General features: G+C 35.3%; 1 protein-coding gene across 1 annotated transcript in view; it reads left to right on the top strand.

The window, feature by feature from the left end:
- Positions 1 to 12,033, top strand: part of LOC105545404 (60S ribosomal protein L10-like) — a 12,360-nt gene extending 327 nt beyond the window's left edge. The window contains exon 2 of the mRNA XM_011988340.1: positions 11,939 to 12,033. Coding sequence (XP_011843730.1) covers positions 11,939 to 12,033 — 95 coding nt within the window. The remainder of the gene's footprint in view (positions 1 to 11,938) is intronic.
- Positions 12,034 to 19,702: the final 7,669 nt, after the last annotated feature.

Consider the following 19,702-nt stretch of genomic DNA (forward strand, 5'->3'; position numbering starts at 1 on the left):
TTGAAAAATATCCAGTCAATTGAAGAAGTTTACACCTAATGATGCTACACTTCTTCCTTCAAGCATATTAGCTAGAGACACATTTGGCAAAAATACACAAAATGATATATACAACATGAGAATTGTAGCACTGTTTATAATATCAATAAAAGTGGATATAACCTTAAAAACTTCCGAAAAGAAAATGGATAAATAAATTGTAGTTTTTATTAATATGAAACAATGAAATAAACAGAAATTTAAATACATGAACTAGAGCTATACCTATCAATATTAACAAATATAAAAATCTAAATATAAGCAACAATGAGTAAAATGATACAATATAACACATATATATACACACATTTGAAAGCCCAAGGAACAATACCATATATTATTTGTAGATTCATGTATATATAGTAATAGTCTACAAATAGTCACAGAGAAAACTGCTGCTGATAATGAGAGGAAAACAATTTGGATCAATATGCCCACAGAGAAAATCTGTGTGTATATGTGTATGAATGTACATATTCTGGATAAGACAGTCAAGAAGCTATAGGTAAAAGGAAATCAAAAGGAAAAGTAGACTTTATTTATATATGTGGAATTAGTGACGACAATAATGAAAAGGCTACATGTCAAAACTTGTTAACTGCATCTAAAGTTATGTTAGAGGGACTTTTTAGCATTAAATACGTATATCAGAAAGAATATACATATACTTCTAGCTCAAATTCTCACTCAAGGAATTAGAGAAAAAGCAGATTAAATCTATAGAAAGTATGAGAAAAGAAATAATAAAGACAAAAGCAGAAAGTTTAAGGATACTAGAAAAACGAAAAATACTTTTGAACTCATTATCTGAGGCCAGAATTACTGTATTTAAAAAAGAAAACTGTCTAGGACATCAAAAGAGAGAAAATTACAGGCTAATTTACTTATGAAGATAAATGCAAAATGCTGAGCAAAATATCATCAATGGAAATCAAGCAACCTATACAAGGGGTAACACATCACAAGGAAACTGAATTATTCAAGGAAAGCCAGGTTGTTTAACAACATAAAACTTTGAAAATGAAGTCACCACATGTATAGAATAAGATGATTTGTGATCATTTCAGTAGATGCAGAAAAATTATTTGATAAACATTTATTTTCTGGGATAGGCTGGACATGGGATAGGCTGGATAAGGCTTCTAATGAATGATTTACATAACTCAATCCCCATAACCAATGGAAATGATTCCTTACATGATAAAAGGGCATTTTAGATGTAATTAATTGGAGGATCTTGAGGTGGGCATATTCTGCATGATTATCCTGATCAGGCCAATGTAATCACTAAGGTCCTTATTAGAAGGAGGCAGGAGGGGCAGTGTCAGAGAAGATGTGACCACAAAAGCAGAGCCTGGAGTGATGGCCATGAGCCAAGGAATGTGGACAGCCTCTAGAACCTGGAAAGGCAAGGAGACATATGCTCCTTTAGAATCTCCAAAAGGAAGGCAGCCTTGCTGATACATTTTGGACTTCTGTCCTCCAGAATTGTAAGGTAGTAAGTCTGTACTGAATTTGACTGATTTGTTACAGTAGCAATAGGACACTAATACTTTATCATTTATGATTTTAAAAATCTTAGCAATTAGGAAAAAAAGAAAACTTTTACATCTTAAAAGGCATCTACAAAAACATAGTACAAACATCATCCTTTCTGAAGGTGAAAGGTTGAAAGCTTTTCCTCTGAAATTAGATCCGAAACAAGGGTCTCAATATCACTTTTTAGATTTAATATTGTGTTAGGAATCCTACAAAATCCCAAAATGCAGGAAATATAAATGATAAAAAAAAAAAGATTGGAAGAAAGAAAGAAAACCACCATTATTTATAGATGAATTAAAATCCGAAAGAATTTATAATAAACATTATAATGAAAAATTAATTTAGCAAATTAAAAGAAAAGAGGGCTCCTTGAAGATTTGGCTAATTCCATGTTTATTAAAGTTAAAAAATGAGCTTGTAACATCTTATAAGGCCAAAAATAAAGAAGTCCTCAAAAATAAAGAGGACTTGTCAAAATTACACAAAGCCAACTTAAAGAGGCTTCCAACTGGCCATACTCGAGGCAAATTTAACTTGAAAATGAAAAGCGACAGTCATTACCATTGAATAAAATAAGAAACCATAAGTTCATACAAATATTAAGTAAATAAAGAAATAAAGGTGAAGAGAAAGCTCATCTTTATATTACAATAATTGAAAATGTATTCAGATAGGAATCATAAATGAATGTTTAAACCATTGAGTGCATGTGTGAAGAAGAACAAGACATTTACTGAGACTTCAAGTATCTCTCAGCTTACTTATTAATTAAAAAAAGAAATGAATGGTAAAGAGAAATAAATGGTAGCTGTAAGGTGAAAAGATCTGGTGGGTACCACCTTAATTGAGTGATCAAAGTTAAAACCGCTAGAAGGAGACAAACTTACTTTATGTGCCTTCCGATGTATGCACTAGGGAGGAGAGGATAGACAGATATAGAGATACAAATACTATGTACATATATCTATGTGTATATGTGTGTGTGTGTGTGTGAGAGAGAGAGAGAGAGATGTATATGGAAAATTTAGAAAAACTGAAGAACCAAATAAATGGAGAAATATTAATATGTGCCTTATTCAAAAATTAGAATACTAACATTGTAAAAATGTAGATTATCCTCAAGTATACTTATTGGTTCCAAACAAAAGAATTCCAATTTTTATTGTGGAAATTGATAGCGATCGCCTAAAATACATATAAAAGTGCACGTGCCAAAAATAGTCCAAACACTCTTGAATATGAAGCAAAAATGTGAGGGAAGTTACTCTATCAGGGATAAAGGCTTACTATAAAGCACTAATAGTTAGTTAAATAGTATGATATTAACATTAAGATGGACAAATGCTTCACCATAAAGAATGCAAACCATCTCATCTATGATTTATGATAAACATTCACTGAAGAGCACTATGTAAAACATGCCCTTTTCAATAAATAAACATCACTGAGTCAATTGAATATCTACATGGAGAAGAAACAAAACCATCCCTACCACACACCATATACAACAATGGGTTCCAAGTAGATTGAATATCTTAACATGAAAGAAAAGGCAATACATATTTGAGAAGAAAAAATGGGATAATATCTTTAAGACTTTGGGGTGGGGAAGTATTTCTCAAATAAAATAAAAAAGAAAGCCATATCCATAAAGAAAAATATTATAAACATACACATGAAAAATAAGAATCTCTGTCAAATAAAAATTATATAAGTGAAAGGCAAGTAAGGGAATATATCTCTAACACATATAATTTGACAAGGGGCTCATGTGCATAATATATAAAGAATTCCTAAAAATCAGTCAGAGAAAAAATACAGACAACTCAGTAGAATACTGGGCAAGAGACTTAACTAGTACCTCAGCAGAATGGGCCAATAAACATAAAAGTATGCCACCTCATTAGTCACCAGAGAAATGCAAATAAAAATCACAATAACACTTTATAATAATCAAAATGGCTAACATTTAAAAACTGACCATGCCAAGTATTGGCAAAAATGCAGAGCAACGCCACCCTTTATACACTGCTGGTAAGAATGTAATTGTTAAAATCATTTTGGAAATTGTTTGGTATTATCCGCAAATTCCCCAATTTCCTTCTTAGATACGCATCTAACAAAAGCTTTGTGCAGAAGAATGCTCGCTCATAACAGGATTATTAATATTTGGAAACTGAGCACCATGAAAATGCCATCAGCAACATAGTGGTTAGAGAAATTATGATACATTGATACAATTGAATACCATATGTAATGAAAATGAACAACTACATCCACATGCAACAAAACAAATCTCGCAAACATCATTTTAAGCAAAAGAAATCTGCTACAAAGAGACAAAGAGTTTGATTCCAAACATATAGTTTAAAAACAGGTATAACTTATCTACAGTGGTAAAAATAATAGAATATTGGTTATTTTTGAGGAGAATGGTGGAGGATGGCAGTTGTTAAGAAGCACAAGTTTGGAGGTACTCCTTGAGTGCTAGTAATGTTTTACTTTCTAACTGGAATAGTGTTTGCATAAGCCTCTTCACTTTGTGAAAATTAGTAAGCTGTATGCCTAACATTTATGCATATATATTAAAAATTCAACTAACAAGTAAAAGTTTACAAATGCCTAGGCCGGCTAGGCACAGTGGCTCACACCTGTAATCCCAGCACTTTGGGAGACCAAGGCAGGTAGATCACCTGAGGTCAAAGGAGTTCGAGACCAGCCTGGACAACATGGAGAAACCTCGTCTCTTCTAAAAATACAAAATCTAGCTGGGCATGATGGTGGGAGCCTGTAATCCCAGCTACTCGGGAGGCTGAGGCGGGAGAATCGCTTGAGATGTGGAGGCGAAGGTTGCAGTGAGCCGAGATCACATCACTGCACTCCCGCCAGGGCAACCGAGTGAGAATCCATCTTAAATAAATAAATAAATAAATAAATAAATAAATATTAAGCATATGATAATTTTGATCCAATGAATTTATTAAAAATATTCTTTTAATTATCTTTGTATGCATGAAGAGACTTACATGACATAGGAATTGAAGGGCATATGTCCATGAGTTCCTTGTCCAGTCACAAATGATTGTTATGTTGTTCTTTGCAGAAAACATAAAATGTTGGTGATGCCTGCTAGGATGAGAAGCTTTATGAGCTCCTTATAAACTCGCAAACTCTTCTGCATGGAGAAATTTTGTGGAAGGAAAAATTGGTTTTCTGACTCTCTTTTCTGAATAGCTTGTATAGAGATTGATACCGTGTTTGCAGTTTTATTACATTTGAGTTAATTTATCTTATTTTATTATTTATATTTTATTACATTTATCACATTGACTTTTTGCCATTAAGTTATAATTGATACACCCTCTGGTTTCTGCTGTTTCGCCTTTATTCTTTGCATCTGCATACACACAGACGCACATACACACACATCTTTCAAATAACTATGGATGATTTGTAAACTACTTCTCATCTCGTTTTCCATTTCAGTCTCATTAAAATTTCCATAGTCTACTCCAGAGTTCAAGTTTCTCAAAGATCAATCCAGACTTCACTTACCATTGGGTTTTGTTGATTCATCCCTCAAGGAGCTAATTTAAATTTATCCCCACTAGGTAATAGGGTAAGTCACTACTCTGTGTCAATATTTGCTTTAAGTTCTTTTCCACTTGATGGAGTTCATGAGGTGTTTAAAGCATTTTCTTGGCTCTTCAAGAGTAGGTTATGTATGTATATGAAAGTAAAAAGGAAATGAGTGTAAACTTTTCCAAAAGGCCTTTCTGAAATGAATGATCATTTTATTATTTTCTCAGATAAAATTAACTCAGTAACTTGAAAGAAATACAACACTCATATTTAATGCAAAGTATTAAGATGAGAAAATGAAATATATCTGTATTTATAATTCATCATAACATTTTATATTCAATTTTCACTTTACCAAAATGCATCTATCACTGTATTTTAGAAAAATAGAGGAATTCTTAATACTTTGTGCATAAAAGTCATTAGTGGGTGTATGGGGTGGGATTCCCTTCGGTAGTAGTTTTATTTCAACACAAGTTATATCTTCAATTCTTTGACACAGGCAAAAATTCAAAAGAAAAAGTTTCAGTGTTGCAGTATGTTCTCTTAATATATAAAATATAAAAACATAACTCCCTAGACTTAGAAACATAGCTACAATAGCAACCTGCCACCTATGAGCCTATTAACTTTAGGTTCTGACTGTAGGATGACAGGAGTTGGCCAGTGAAAGAATAACATTTCTGAGAGTTCATTTTACTTTAGAGTCACTTTTGCATGAAATGGTAGCATCCCTCCTGGGAACTGGCCTCAATGCATCTTTCTGTAAATTACTTACCATATATCAGTCTTGATTCAATAGACTATAAAGTATAGGTGCTTTTTATTGGCAAGAACTTAGGACATTTTTACAATGAAAAATAATGCTCTCCAGCAGGAAAACTTAAAAGAATTAAGAGTTATGGGACTATAGGAAGAAACTGACCACTTCGTCCCTTTTACAACCATTCCCTTATCTTCTCTTCCAGAACTGTCATGTGTGACCTTCCAATTCTTCTGCTGAAGAAAGGAAGACTAAAGTTGTAAAAATAATTTCAACTCAAACTTATTTTACTCAACTCACATAATTAATTCAACAATATCTCAAGGTTTCTTTTCCCTTAAACCATTTTTCCCCTAATTGCCTGATTTTCTAATAGGAATTGGAATCTTCCTTTCGAGCCCACTCAGAGCCTGATTTCATTGTGTCATAATACTGGAGACTAGAGAACTGGACTGCATATTAAACTTACTTTACTTTAAGCCTTCTTGAATTAGTTTCTATTGGATATTAGATTCTTTTAGTAGCTAAGAAACCGTGAAGATTGTGGTGCAAGATGCTTTGATGTAATCAAGAGGGACGTGCCTCTATCATTAACCATTATAAATTATTTCTTTCTGAAATAAAATTGCATATTTGTAGCATAATCCTGTTTTTTAATTTTTATTACTTTGTTTGGTTTAAATGTTTTTTTACAGGGTTCACAATTATAAGTGGGCTTACCCGTTAAGGAAACTGGCATAAGTCCAGGTTCACATACACAGGAAAAATCCAGAGAGAGGTTCAACAAAGAGCCCTTTAGTACAAATGATCTCTGAAGGAGGTATAAATATAAATTCACTTTGGTAGTGTGGTTCCCAGAGGAAAATCTTCACTATTGGAAAAAGATCATCATGGAAGAGTCAAACTGCTAACCAAGGTAGGTTGCCTGATTCTATTTTCCTTTTCTCCTCTCTCCCTTGCCATGGAAGGAAAAAGAGCAAGTAGAAACCAAATTAGAAATAAATAAGGCTGAACACCTAAATTTGAGAAGGAAGTGAAGAAAGTTAGAATCCCCAGAACCAGATAAAGAGACAAAAAGTTAAGGGAAGTAGAATTACTACATATCTTCATTTTAGTAAGTTAAATGCAGGCAATAAATGGCCTGGAGCTGTGAATAAAATGTGTGTCTATTAAGAAGAAAACACTAAATCTTCATTCATAAATAAAAAACAGGGCTGAATTTAGTAAAAAGGCACTAATGATGGAAAGATCTTTAGCTAATCCGGTCACCTTATTAGAAGAGAGAATTGAGGATCAGAGAAATTAAATGCTGTGTTCAAGCTTAGGCAGCTTGTTAATAATGGGACTAGAACTATAATTGACATTTGAAATTTCCACTCTCACCCACAATACCCAAAAGGCTGCGTGTCTTTAAACTTTTGCTAATTTGCATTCATTCCACAGTTAAGTCTTAAGCGTTTTCTCTGTACCAGGAATCTTGTTTAATTCTGTGGATACAAGATACAGAGATATTGTATAGGAGCTACAGTCTTTACACTTAATGGAACTTAAAGATTTTGAGGAAAGTCAACATTAAACCATTATTTACTAAATGGATTACAACCGTAACGAGTGCTACAAAGATGCAGAGACTGATACAAAAAACTTTTGCAAGTACCAGCTATTTATCTAGGGTGTCAAGCTCTACTGCTCTGCTGTAGTTTCGGTCACTATGGTAGTTAAAACACATTTCTCTCCCTCTCTCTCTCTCTTCATTATACCTCTACTCTCTCGAACTTTTGACATTGCTAACAGTTTTTTCCTCTGTGTAGCTCCCTGCTCTCTTGACTACACCTTTACTTGGTTGATGATTTACCTCCCAGTCAATGTAGTGCAAGGGGTTTTGGGATACAGGCCAGGTTATAGAGTGATTGTAGGATGGGTTTGTAGCTTCATACCTTGAAGAGGACAGGAGCTAAAACACAGTTTTTGGGGCTGAAACCTCACTGGTGTCAAATGGATGGCTGTAGTAGAAGTTTACCTATAGCACAATGAAAGGTGTCATCATTATTCTGTGGGTAAACTTGGAGAACATGAGCATGGGACATGTGGACCCAGTTGAAATTTTCCCAGACATATTTGTATTTCCAGATGCTTAAAAATGCATGCAATTTTTCTTACCGTACAAGAATGCCTAAACAAACTGAATGTAAATTAAGCAATTAATTAAGGCACATGATTTGCATTACATAGACTGCTATTATATATGAAAGGAAGATAATTTCATATTTAAAATATTAAACTTACATGTTTCTTTTCTCCCTAAATCATAATGTCCTGCAGCCCTCTGCCATTATAACTCCAAGAAAGGACAAAATTTCTGCTCTGGGAAAGACACTGTCAAGATAACTGAAAGATGAACCACAGACCAGGGGAAAACATTTGTAAAAGATGTATATGATAAAAGACTTTTATCTAAAATATGTCTTTTTTAAAAAAAAAAAACCTCTTAAAACTCAACAGTTAGAAAGCAAACAACCCAATTTAAAACAATGGGCCAAAGACCTTAACAGAGACCTCACCAAAAAAGATATACGGATGGCAAATAAGCAAATGAGAAGATGGCCCATATCAATGTCAACAGAGAAAGGCAACAATGAAATAATCCTATGCACCTTTTAGAATGGCTAAAATCCAGAACACTGACAACACCAAATGCTGGAAAGAATGTGGAGCGAAAAGAATTCTCATCCGTTGCTGGTGGGAATGCAAAATGATATAGCCAGTCTGGAAAACAGTTTAGTAGTTTGTTAGAAACTAAACATAGTCTTACCATGTAATTCAGCAATTGCACTCCATGATATTCACCCAAAGGAGTAGAAAACTGATGTCTACAGAAAAATCTGCACACAGATGTTTCTAGCAGCTTTATTCATAATTGTCAAAACTTGGAAGTACCCAAGATGTCCTTCAAGAGGTGAATCAATAAATAAACTGTGGTATATCCAGAGAGTGGAATATTAGTCAGCACTAAAAATAAATGAGCTATCAAGCTGTGAAGAGACATGGTGGACACTTAAATGCTTTTTACTAAGTGAAAGAAGACAATAAGCAAAAGAAGCCAACCTGAAAAGACTACATACTGTGTGGTTCCAACTATATGACATTCTAGAAAGGCAAAACTATGGAAATAGTAAAAATCAGTGGTTGCCCAAGGTTAGGGAGAGAAATAGATGAAGAGGTGAGCACAGAGGATGCTTAGGGCAGTGGAGGTATTTTATGAGATTCTGTAATGATTGATAAATGCAATTGTATGTTTATTCAAGTCCATAGAATGTGCCACACCAAGAATGAACCTTAGTGTAAACTATGGACTTTGGGTGATAAGGGTGTGTCAGTGTAAGTTTCTCAGTTGTATGTAACGAGAGTACCACTCTGGTGGGGGATGTTGAGAATGTTGGAGGCTATGCATGTGTAGGGGAGGGATATATAGGAAATCGGTAACTTCCACTCAATTTTCTTGTGAACCTAACACTGTTTTAAAAAAGCAAAGTCTTAAGAAAAAGAAACAAGGGCAGATAATACTTACAAAAGAATGTAGTGGAAGTCCTTGCCAGCCAGGAAGTGAAAGTGCTTCCAGTTACGGAAAGAAAAAAAGACATGGAGAATGAATGTTAGAGAGAAATGTCCCGTCCTCTTTAGAGTTGAAGCAATCTACTTGGTGGAAAGAATAGAAACACCCAGATAGGTTATGTGTGTGTGTATTTGTGTGTGCACGTGTGTGTGTGTGTGGCGGGGTGAGGGGAAGGTTTGAGGGGGTGATGGGAGACGTGTAATGAGATAAGAAAAAATACCTGCTAGAATACTCAGAGAGGTGGAGAGAGGGTGTGAGAACATCAAGACAGATGTTTCACTTTCCCAGCACATCCGATGAGGCTCAGGAATAGCAAAAAAAAAAAAGCATAGAAGGAACAAGGTGAGGCTTGAGCCTCAGAGACTTCTGCTGGTTTTATATCTTGTCTACATGTGGTACACAAGAGATTTAGAAATATCTAAGTGTCTCTCTCCATCTGGAACAGTGGTCCCCAACCTTTTTGGCACCAGGGACTGATTTTCTGGAAGACAATTTTTCCATGCACCAGGGCCAGGTCAGGGGGTGGGGCAGCGATGGTTTCAGAATGATTCAAGCACATTACATTTACTGTGAACTTTATTTCTATTATTATTACTTTGTAATATGTAATGAAATAGAGTTACAACTCACCATAATCTAGAATCAGTAGGAGCCCTGAGCTTGTGTTTCTGCAGCTAGATGATCCCATCTGTGGATGATGTGAGACAGTAACAGATCATCATGCATTAGATTCTCATAAGCAGTGCACAACCTAGATCCCTCACATGACAGTTCACAATAAGGTTCGTGCTCCTATGAGAATCTAGTGCTCTGCTTATCTGACAGGAGGTGGAGCTCAGGTAGTAATGCGAATGATGGGGAACAGCTGTAAATACAGGTGAAGTTCGCTTGCTCTCCCGCTGCTCACCTCCTGCTGTGTGGCCTGGTACCTAACAGGCCATGGACTGGTACCCATCTGTGGCCTGGGAGTTGGGGACCCCTTTTCTAGAAGGCTGAGTTTCAAGCCTACCAGAAGGTTGAGTTTCAAGCTTACAGGCCTGTTGAAGAGCTTCTGTAAAGAGAAACTAAGTGTCCCTAGAGTGAAAACTGTGGGTTGACACCATTAATTAGAGGTGAGATGAAGGAAATGGCAGAGAATGAGATGATCTGCATGCCAACAAGAATAGAAGTAGGTAAAGAATTACTACATGACTTAGCAATTCTACTCCTAGGAATAGACCCAAAAGAATTGAAAACAACTTTTCAAACAGACACTTGTACACAATTATTGATAACAGCTTTATTTGCGATAGTCCAAGAGTAGAAACAAGCCAGCTTTTCATCAAGAGATGAATGGATAAACAAAATATAATATATCTATGCCCTGGAATATTATTCAGCCACAAAAGGAATGAAGCATGGATGTATGCCACAACATGGATGGCTCTTGAAGACCATATAAGTTATATATGCCACACACACACACACACACACAAACACATATAATATGGTTAATTTATATGAAATATCTAGAATAAAAAAATTCATAGAGACCTAAAAATATATTGGTAGTTGTCAGGGGCTCCAGAGAGGGGGGAATGGGTGATGAATGCTTATTGAATACACAGTTTCTATTTGGACCGATGAAAAGGTTATGGAAATAGAGAGTGGTGATGATCACACAACATGGTGAACGCACTTAATGTTACTTAACACAGCAAATGTACTTAATGTTACTTATTTGTACACTTTAAAATAGTTAAAATGGTAAATTTTATTATATGTACATTTTACAATAATAATAATAGAAGTAGGGCTTTGTCAGCAGGGAGTGTTGGCTGACTACCCAGTTAGTTAGTGACGGCTAACTGCTCAACAAGCTTTATACGTGCCTAAGAAACATAATATGAATTTCACTAAGTGAGACTTCATTGTTGAGCACCAAAGCTGGACACCTGGGTGGGTCAATGGAGGCCCAGAAATGAGCATGAAGAGCCTTAGTCCCAACTACCCACCATCAGGATAAAAAATATCCTTGAAACCAGAAACTGCCTTGTGAGCAGGAGGAAAGAAGCAGATGTGGTAGGGATTGAACTTCCAATTCCCTTCATAATATCTAAAACAAAACTGTTCAAATCAAAAGATAGGATTTTCAACTTAAAGGGCCTCAGACTGTAATTGGTAAGTTTTGAAGTATTTTTTTTTCTGCAGCTGGAAGGGATGTCTCAGAGTAAAATGAAAACAGTAACAGAAAATAAAAAGACCACCTTTGTGCATATTTTATTAGAGTATATGTGTTTCAGGTTTTAATGAGATAAAAATCAGGAGCAACAAGTGTACAGTGTATAACCCTGTACAGTGTACAGTTAATAACCCATCTCTTTTGTTTGAGTAACTTTTTGCATTGTTTATCTTAACAGCATTGAGGAAAGTGACAGAAATGTTAAGAAGTGCTGTTTCAGGGATAGTGCTTATGGTGACAGAAGATGTTGCTCTCAAGCAGAAGTCCGTATGAAGTCAATATTTCCTGATGTTTAGGTATTACAGCACTACACTTTATAAAAACAACCATTATAGAGAAATTTCTACAGGGTAAAGACTTGTGTTATAGAAAGATGAAATTCTTGAGCATTTAACCAATACTCACCCATTTAAACAACTGTTTTATCATGAACTTTTTTGATAATGTGAGACTTCCAGTTGCACACTTTTTACATCATAACACAGAGGTCTCTCACAGAGTTTTCAAAATATTTTAAAGGATTTCTCTTTTTAAAAATTTGGATATTTTACAAGCATGTATACAGATTTCATGTTTTTCTTGAGAATTTTGCAGAGATTACTATCAGGCTTGAGTTCCCACATGGCAACAATCAGAACAATCAGGATTTGACACAATCCCCAATCCTCCTTATTGTCTCTCCAATGCCACTTTCACTTCGCTCATTTTAGACAGTTTGATCCCTATGGGCATTGGAGTTCACACTCTGCTGTAGTCAAATGTATGTGATTTTAGCCAATGAAGATGATTACACTGGTGAATCATATGATTTGACTCAAGTGTCAAAATCCCAAACATTTTTCTGTCACTGGATGGCAAACTCCACAGACTGGGTCACAGAGTGATTGCAGGGTGGGCTTGCAGCTTCAGATCTTGAACAAGAAGCTAAGAAGGACTGAGGTCATAGCATGTGTACCGCCACCCTTAAAACAGAATATTTTACTAACCAAGACAGGATTATGTAAATTAGATTATGTGTCAGTCCATTCTCACACTGCTAATAAAGACATTCCCAAGGTTGGGTAATATATTAAAAAAAAAAGAGGTTTAATTGACTCACAGTTTCACATGGCTGGAGAAGCCTCAGGAAACTTACAATCATGGTGGAAGGAGAAGCAAACATGTCTTTCAAGGTGGCAGGAGAGAGAATGAGAGCCAAGCAAAGGGGAAATCCCCTTATAAAACCATCAGATCTCATGAGAACTTACTATCACAAGAATACTATGGGGGAAACTGCCCCTATAATTCAATTACCTCCCACTGAATCCCTTCCTCAACATGTGGGGATTATGGGAACTACAATTCAAAATGAGATTTGGGTGAGGACACAGACAAACCATATCAGGTTGTAAATTGCAAAGTGATATGCATATATAAGGCAGTATTACAGTGTTGTCATTAACAAGCATTCTGGAATTTAGCCAAAGTTCCTAGATGAATATTGGATGACGATGATAATTTTGGTACAGAAAATATCCTAGATTAGCTAAGAAAACAACCTGTGGTGGGAAAAGTGAAAGAGCCTTAAGACACCCATAAAAAAATTATACTTGAAATGTATACATTTGTGTTAGAGAGTGTGAAGCCCTCCTAACACATAGATAAATAAATGCATTAATTTGAAAAATAGATTTTTAATTTTAGTGCATGAATTTCTCAATAGTTGTCGGTGCTTTTAGGAAAATGATATCTTTATCCCTCTGTCATTTCTGTTGATTTAGGACTCATTTTTACAGAAAAAAAGTCACAAACCCCAAGATTAAGCAACTAGTTTAAGGTCATACTGTAACTCAATGCAGAAAAAAAAATGAATTTCTGCACTGTTTTTATCATTGTGACCTAGTTCTTTCAAGGTACCAAGGCCTAGTTAAATAAGCTTTTCATTTTTCATTTTATAAGGATTGATTAAATAATGGCTCAAGATTGTCATTGAAATTTTATGATTTTAATTAATTGCATAGCTGTCAATAGCTTTGTAGAGATTCATTAAAGATGATTCTGGATGTGATGTAAAAATTGATTTTCTTTCAGAAAACTGATCACTGAGAGGTTTGAGTGCAGAATTCTTTTAGAAATGTACTTTGATTTCTTAATAGGATTATGGTTAATCTCTTGATGAATGATGATGCAAAATCCTTTATTCTTGACTGTATGCTTTTTAATAGTTAATTTTGCAATACTCTACTATTGTATGTTTTCTTTGGCTCTGCCAATAAGCACAAATATTAAAATATTTCACAGACTGAAGATCTCTCTTACTGATCTACTCTCTCCAAGAAAAGTGTTAGTAGAAATTAAATAAAAACAAAAAAATCCACTTGTCATTTAATGTAAAATTCACCCTGAAAGATAAAGAGATGATTTGTAAGATTTACTTGAAAATCTAATTTCCTGGATATTTTTGGGCCAAGATAGGTTATAAAATTATTTTTCATCTTGGTTCCTTTAGGTTAGTTACAAATTTCTGGTAAGAAACAAAAATGGAACTGTGAGAAACATTTGAGATAATGATAAAATCAGAAATTTGTGGTTGTGGCTTGCCTTTGTTTCAGCTGAAACACAGCTGAGGTTTTCCACTAAGTGTATTGGAAAATAAAGGAAAAGAAATTATTGCCAAAAAAGTAAATATAATAATAGCTGAATATATATATTAAATTATTTTCCAAGGAGCCTTTGTGTGAGAGTCTGTCTGATAGTGCACTTCAATACATTTACATCTTGGAATTTTAAAGGGTCTGTCTATCAGTGTGCTTTCTGAATGGGTTTTCAATTGCACAAATGGTCTCTATCACATGAAAAGCAATACTGTTTTTTGAAAGGCAATGTACTTATTGTGCTACCCACATGGGACTATCAGTGCCTATTGGCTACCAACAATTACCTTTGAAATGAAAAATATTGTTTGTATCAAAGAACTGTTTGAGTCTAAAGAAAAAGCTTTGCAGCCTGCCAATCATCCCCGTATCCTGAGGATTTATTGTTGGGAGTTTTATACAATTTACATGCAGAACCTGAAAATGACTCCAGTGAGTTATATAACCCCATGGGGTGTTTTTGCTCTGGTTAGGTTGCATTTCTGACACTGCTGACATCAGATTCTTTTTGTGTAGGCAGGAACTAATGCCCTCCTATTTTTAGATGTCTGAAGTCTGTCCAGCAATCGTTATCATCAGTGATTACTTGGAATGCCTTTTTCCTCTTGATTTCAGAAAATCACCTTTATCAGTGCAGTAGGGGATTAAGGAAAACAGTTATTATAAGCATCTCTCCACATTATTGGTTTGGAAAAGCAGCAAATAGAATAGTGAGTATCACCTAGATTATCAGAATAAGTTACCAGGGATACTAAATTTCCAGTAACTAAAACAAGTTCAAGGATCTCTATAAATCAGTATTTTAGAATTTTTTTCTTAACCAAGATCCTTTGAAAAAGCTTTATCATTCATTTTTAGATCATGGAACTGAGCCAGGCTGTCATTCCAAAATGTATTCTATATCCAAAAAATGCATCTATAATTTCTTTATAGTGTGTGGATGCCATGGCAGCAAACTCCTCTGGAGACATAAGACATGCCAATGTCATTAAACAATCCATATGTCTGCCTAATGCTGCGGAGTGAGTTATTGTAAAGCCTGACATAAAAAGATACGTTATTTGATAAATAAATAATAGGATATTTAGTGGAGGTTTAAGTGTTACCAGATACTCATGGGGTCTTCTAGGCATATTTCCAAAGGAATTCTTGTCTTAGCCTTGTCTTTCGGTTAATAATTCTGATTATTAACAGAAAGAGACTTTTTATTTTAATCAAAGACATATAGATTTTTATATTTCAAACTAGAAAGCAAAATGAGCTAAAAGAAAAGAAGGATTAGCGTGATGTAGAGAATATTATTGCTCTCATTTATAAGGTAAAACATATTATAATTATAAATATTCACTAACAGAAGGAATCACTCCATGAGTAATACTCCTATGTGTGTATGTGTTTTGAGGGAGATGACTATTTATATTTTGTATATATTTGATGACCAAAAATATATGTATTTGTACTAGCTGTATATTAATTATATATAATATATTATATATAGTAGCTTGCTTTTAATATTTTATTTTATTATATCACATTCCAAAATGTTCAAGAGACCATAGTGTGACCATAAAAATATTAAAATCTTTTTCCTGTTTGGGAACCTGCTTTTAATTTCATATCAATCCCAAACCACAAACATTGGTTAAGTAAAAAAAAAAATGACTACTTACTCTTTGGCCCATTGAGTGTTTTGGCTTTATCTGTGTGCTATGACTAAAAGACCTATTGAAGAACATGAAAATGAGAAAAATTCAATCCATTCATTTAATTTTTCTGTGTAACAGAAGATTCCCATTATTTGTAGTTTACAGGGGACACCTGGGTGACAATGAGACACATGTATAATTTGAGAGTCATTGGGTTAAGCAGCTGAATGTTGTGGGTTTATGAGTGGAGAGGAAGCAAAGTATGAAAGCAGATCTTTTTGGCAGCAACAAGGTAAGGATGCTACAGGTCCTGGGAGGCAAACAGAAAAAGGACAAGATCAAGTGCAGATCAAGACTTCAAGTAGAGTCAGTCAAGACAGTACAACGAGTAGATTAACTCTCAATTGGCTTGCACACAACAGGAAAATAGTCTATTTTTAAATTTGTTTTTGTTTATTTACTCAACTGCTTATGACATTCCTGACTCCTGAAAGATATTTGGATGTTTACAAAAACAATGAGGTCAAAACAACTTCTGGGGTAGGGAGGAATTAAAGAACCAGGGACATCTGAGTACTGTGTTCAAGGTGATGAAGTGGCAGGGAAATAAGACATCTGGCCAGCATATTGGTACTCATGTGGATGACAAGAGTGGGAGGCACAGAGATGGACAAGAAATGCCAGGGAGATTAACATGGAATTTAGAAACTTAAGTAAAGAACTGGACTCAAATGTAATGAGAAAAAAGACTGGAATGAAAGAATGTGATAACTCCCATTCCCATGTCTTCTTGGCGAGAAAGAAGATTGAGGATGAAGCACCGCCTCTGCTCAAACCAGTGTTTGATATGCTTCCTGTTATGTCCTGGACAAACCCCCAAGGTTGCTGGGACTTGCAACGAAGACAAACCTATGGACCTGGATGAAAGTGGGGAGGAAGGAAGAGGGATGGGACTGAAGATGTTCCTAGGAAGAAAGTAGTTGGGGACAGGAAGAGCTAGAAGGCAGGAATCAGGCATGAACTGCTGAGAGGATAAACCAGGGGGTGAGCAGTGAGAACATAGTAGAAGGGAAATGGAATCTAAATGAGACATGATGTTGGCCCTGAAATGTAACTATTAATTTTAAAAAGGTCAAGAAGCTGGCTCATATTTTGTTTACTTTCAGCACCCTTGACTTTCATTCTCACAAAGATGGTCCTAGAAGTCATTGTTCCCTTTCTTTCTCTCCCTGCACCTACGCTCTTGTCCTGTTGCTTAGGATCCTTCTGTGACAGCCCCAGTGCTGCTGGCATTTTAGCATCAGAATACCCAATGTAGTGTCTGTATATCACAACTGCTAGGCTTAATGGAAAAATGGTAGTTTTTAGGATGTAAACATGAATTAATATCTTGCAATCCTTCACATGGTGTGACATTAAAAAGAAAAAGACAGTTAAATACAGTTTTGTCTTCATTAGTATAAAGAAAATAGGAAATACCTTCTTTCCCTTCTCCAGCAGTGTTGTTTCTTCATCTTGGTCCATAGGCTCAAGATATACAATTCCTTTTCATGCTTTTCTATATGTATACCATGATTGGAGTCAAACCAGAAAATTCTGAGGCTAATTAACAGAAATTCAAACTATGCCATATTCAGAAACATCTCAGAAATTTAAGTTGGATTTAAGGAAGTCTTTTGGTCTCCCCAACTCTGACCCATCCCTTCCTCTCCTCCCTCCCTCCCTCCCTCCCTTCCTTCCTTCCTTCTTTCCTTCCTTCCTCCCTTCCTTCTTTGTTTCACATTTATTGATTTCTTACTCTGCTTCAGATCCTTTGTGGGGTATAGGGTTAATTTTAGTGAAAAATACCTAATATTTTCTCCCATGGATTATACAGCATATTTCAAAAGGAAGAAAACTAAACATATAATTGCAATTTAAAGTAAGTACTCTGAAAGGGTAGTGGGTGCTATAGGGGGTGGGAGAATGGAAGGTATTAAAATAAACCTTCCTCCAAAAATTGTTCTTAAGGATAGTAGACAATACTTTGACAATATCAGTGTTTTGGGGGAGAGAAAAGCCCAGAAGACTACTCCAGAGAGGAGGAACATCAGGTATCATGTGACAGTAAATATACTCAAAGAACTGAAAGAAATTCAAATAGGACCAGACTGCTCATCACAATTGTTAGGGGAACTGGCAAGAGGTGAGACTGAAGAGATAAATAAGGCCCAGCATGACACCAGGAATGTGTGGGTGGTTCAAACTCAGAATGTTGATGAAATACACAATATTAACAGAATGAAAAAGTAAACCCAGTATCTTCATATCAATAGATGCAGAAAAAGATATTAGATAAACATTCATTCATGAAAATTTTTTAGCAAACTGAGATTAGAAGGACAGTTTATAATGGGTATCTCCCCCCAGAATGAAAAGAAACATATGTTATATTAAAACATAAGAAGCAATCCCAGCACTTTGGGAGGCCGAGGCAGGCTGGTCACCAGGTCAGGAGTTCAAGACCAGCCTGGCCAACATGGTGAAACCCTGTCTCTACTAAAAATACAAAAATTAGCTGGTTGTGGCGGCATGCGCCTGTAATCCCAGCTACTGGGGAACCTGAGATTGGAGAATTGCTTGAACCTGGGAGGCAGAGGTTGCAGTGAGCCAAGATCCCCCCAGCCATTGCACTACAGCCTGGGCAAGACTCCATCTCGGGGAGGGGGAAGGGAGGAGGGAAGGCGAACGTAAGAAGCATGTCACTTAAAGTCAGAAAATGTGCTTCTATCACCATTTTTCTTTTACATTATAATGGCAGTAGTAGACAAGAAATAAAGAAAAAGAAGTAAGATATAAGAATTGGAAAAAGAGCAAGAGACTGTGCTTTCCTTAGAAAATTTCCTTTCAAACTAATAAGCAAATGATTGAATTGTGAAAGGTTAATTCAACCTTTATGTCAACTGAATTGCTGATTAAAGCAAAAATTTTAACCCACCAAACACCCCAGTTGATAATATAACTTAAATGTGGCAATAGTTTTGTGTCAGCAAGTTACAGACCAAAGTAAATGTTCCGTTTGTCTTTCCTCAGTATCTTTTATTATCCAATCTGTCTTCAATTTCCTTGCCAGTTACATTTCAGTAGTTACCTGATGTGTGCATGCAAACTGTAAATGAGTGTGGGAGCATGTTCTATAAGTATCTTTTTTTATTTTAGAGTGTGCCCAGAATCCAGTGACTAAAAACTACGATGACCACAAGATTTTGTTATGATAGAGTCTTTTAGAAGTTGCACAGGACATTTTATAACAATATTCTTCCTCAAATGAAAACAAACAGAAATTCTATACAATGGTTTTGAATATTAACAAGTATCTTGAGTATATAAATACTGCAAAATACATTACTGTAGGCATTACTGGCTCTTTGGCCTCTAATTAGTTTTCTTCAGCTTGTTAGCGCTGTTTGCTGGCATCTGTTACAGTGAGGCCAAACTTCACAGAAAATATTGTAAATCTTAATGTCACGTGCACTCCCTATTTTATATAAATCATGTTAGATTTATAAAAATTGTATTACAGGAGAAAATTATATGACATCTATGGTTTTACGTATTTCAACCCCTTGCTACACTATTTAGAAAATCTATAATGTAAGAAAAACTTACTTAACTTCCCTAAGG

The sequence above is a fragment of the Mandrillus leucophaeus genome, unplaced genomic scaffold (genome assembly GCF_000951045.1).
Source record: "Mandrillus leucophaeus isolate KB7577 unplaced genomic scaffold, Mleu.le_1.0 Scaffold327, whole genome shotgun sequence".
NCBI lineage: Eukaryota > Metazoa > Chordata > Mammalia > Primates > Cercopithecidae > Mandrillus > Mandrillus leucophaeus.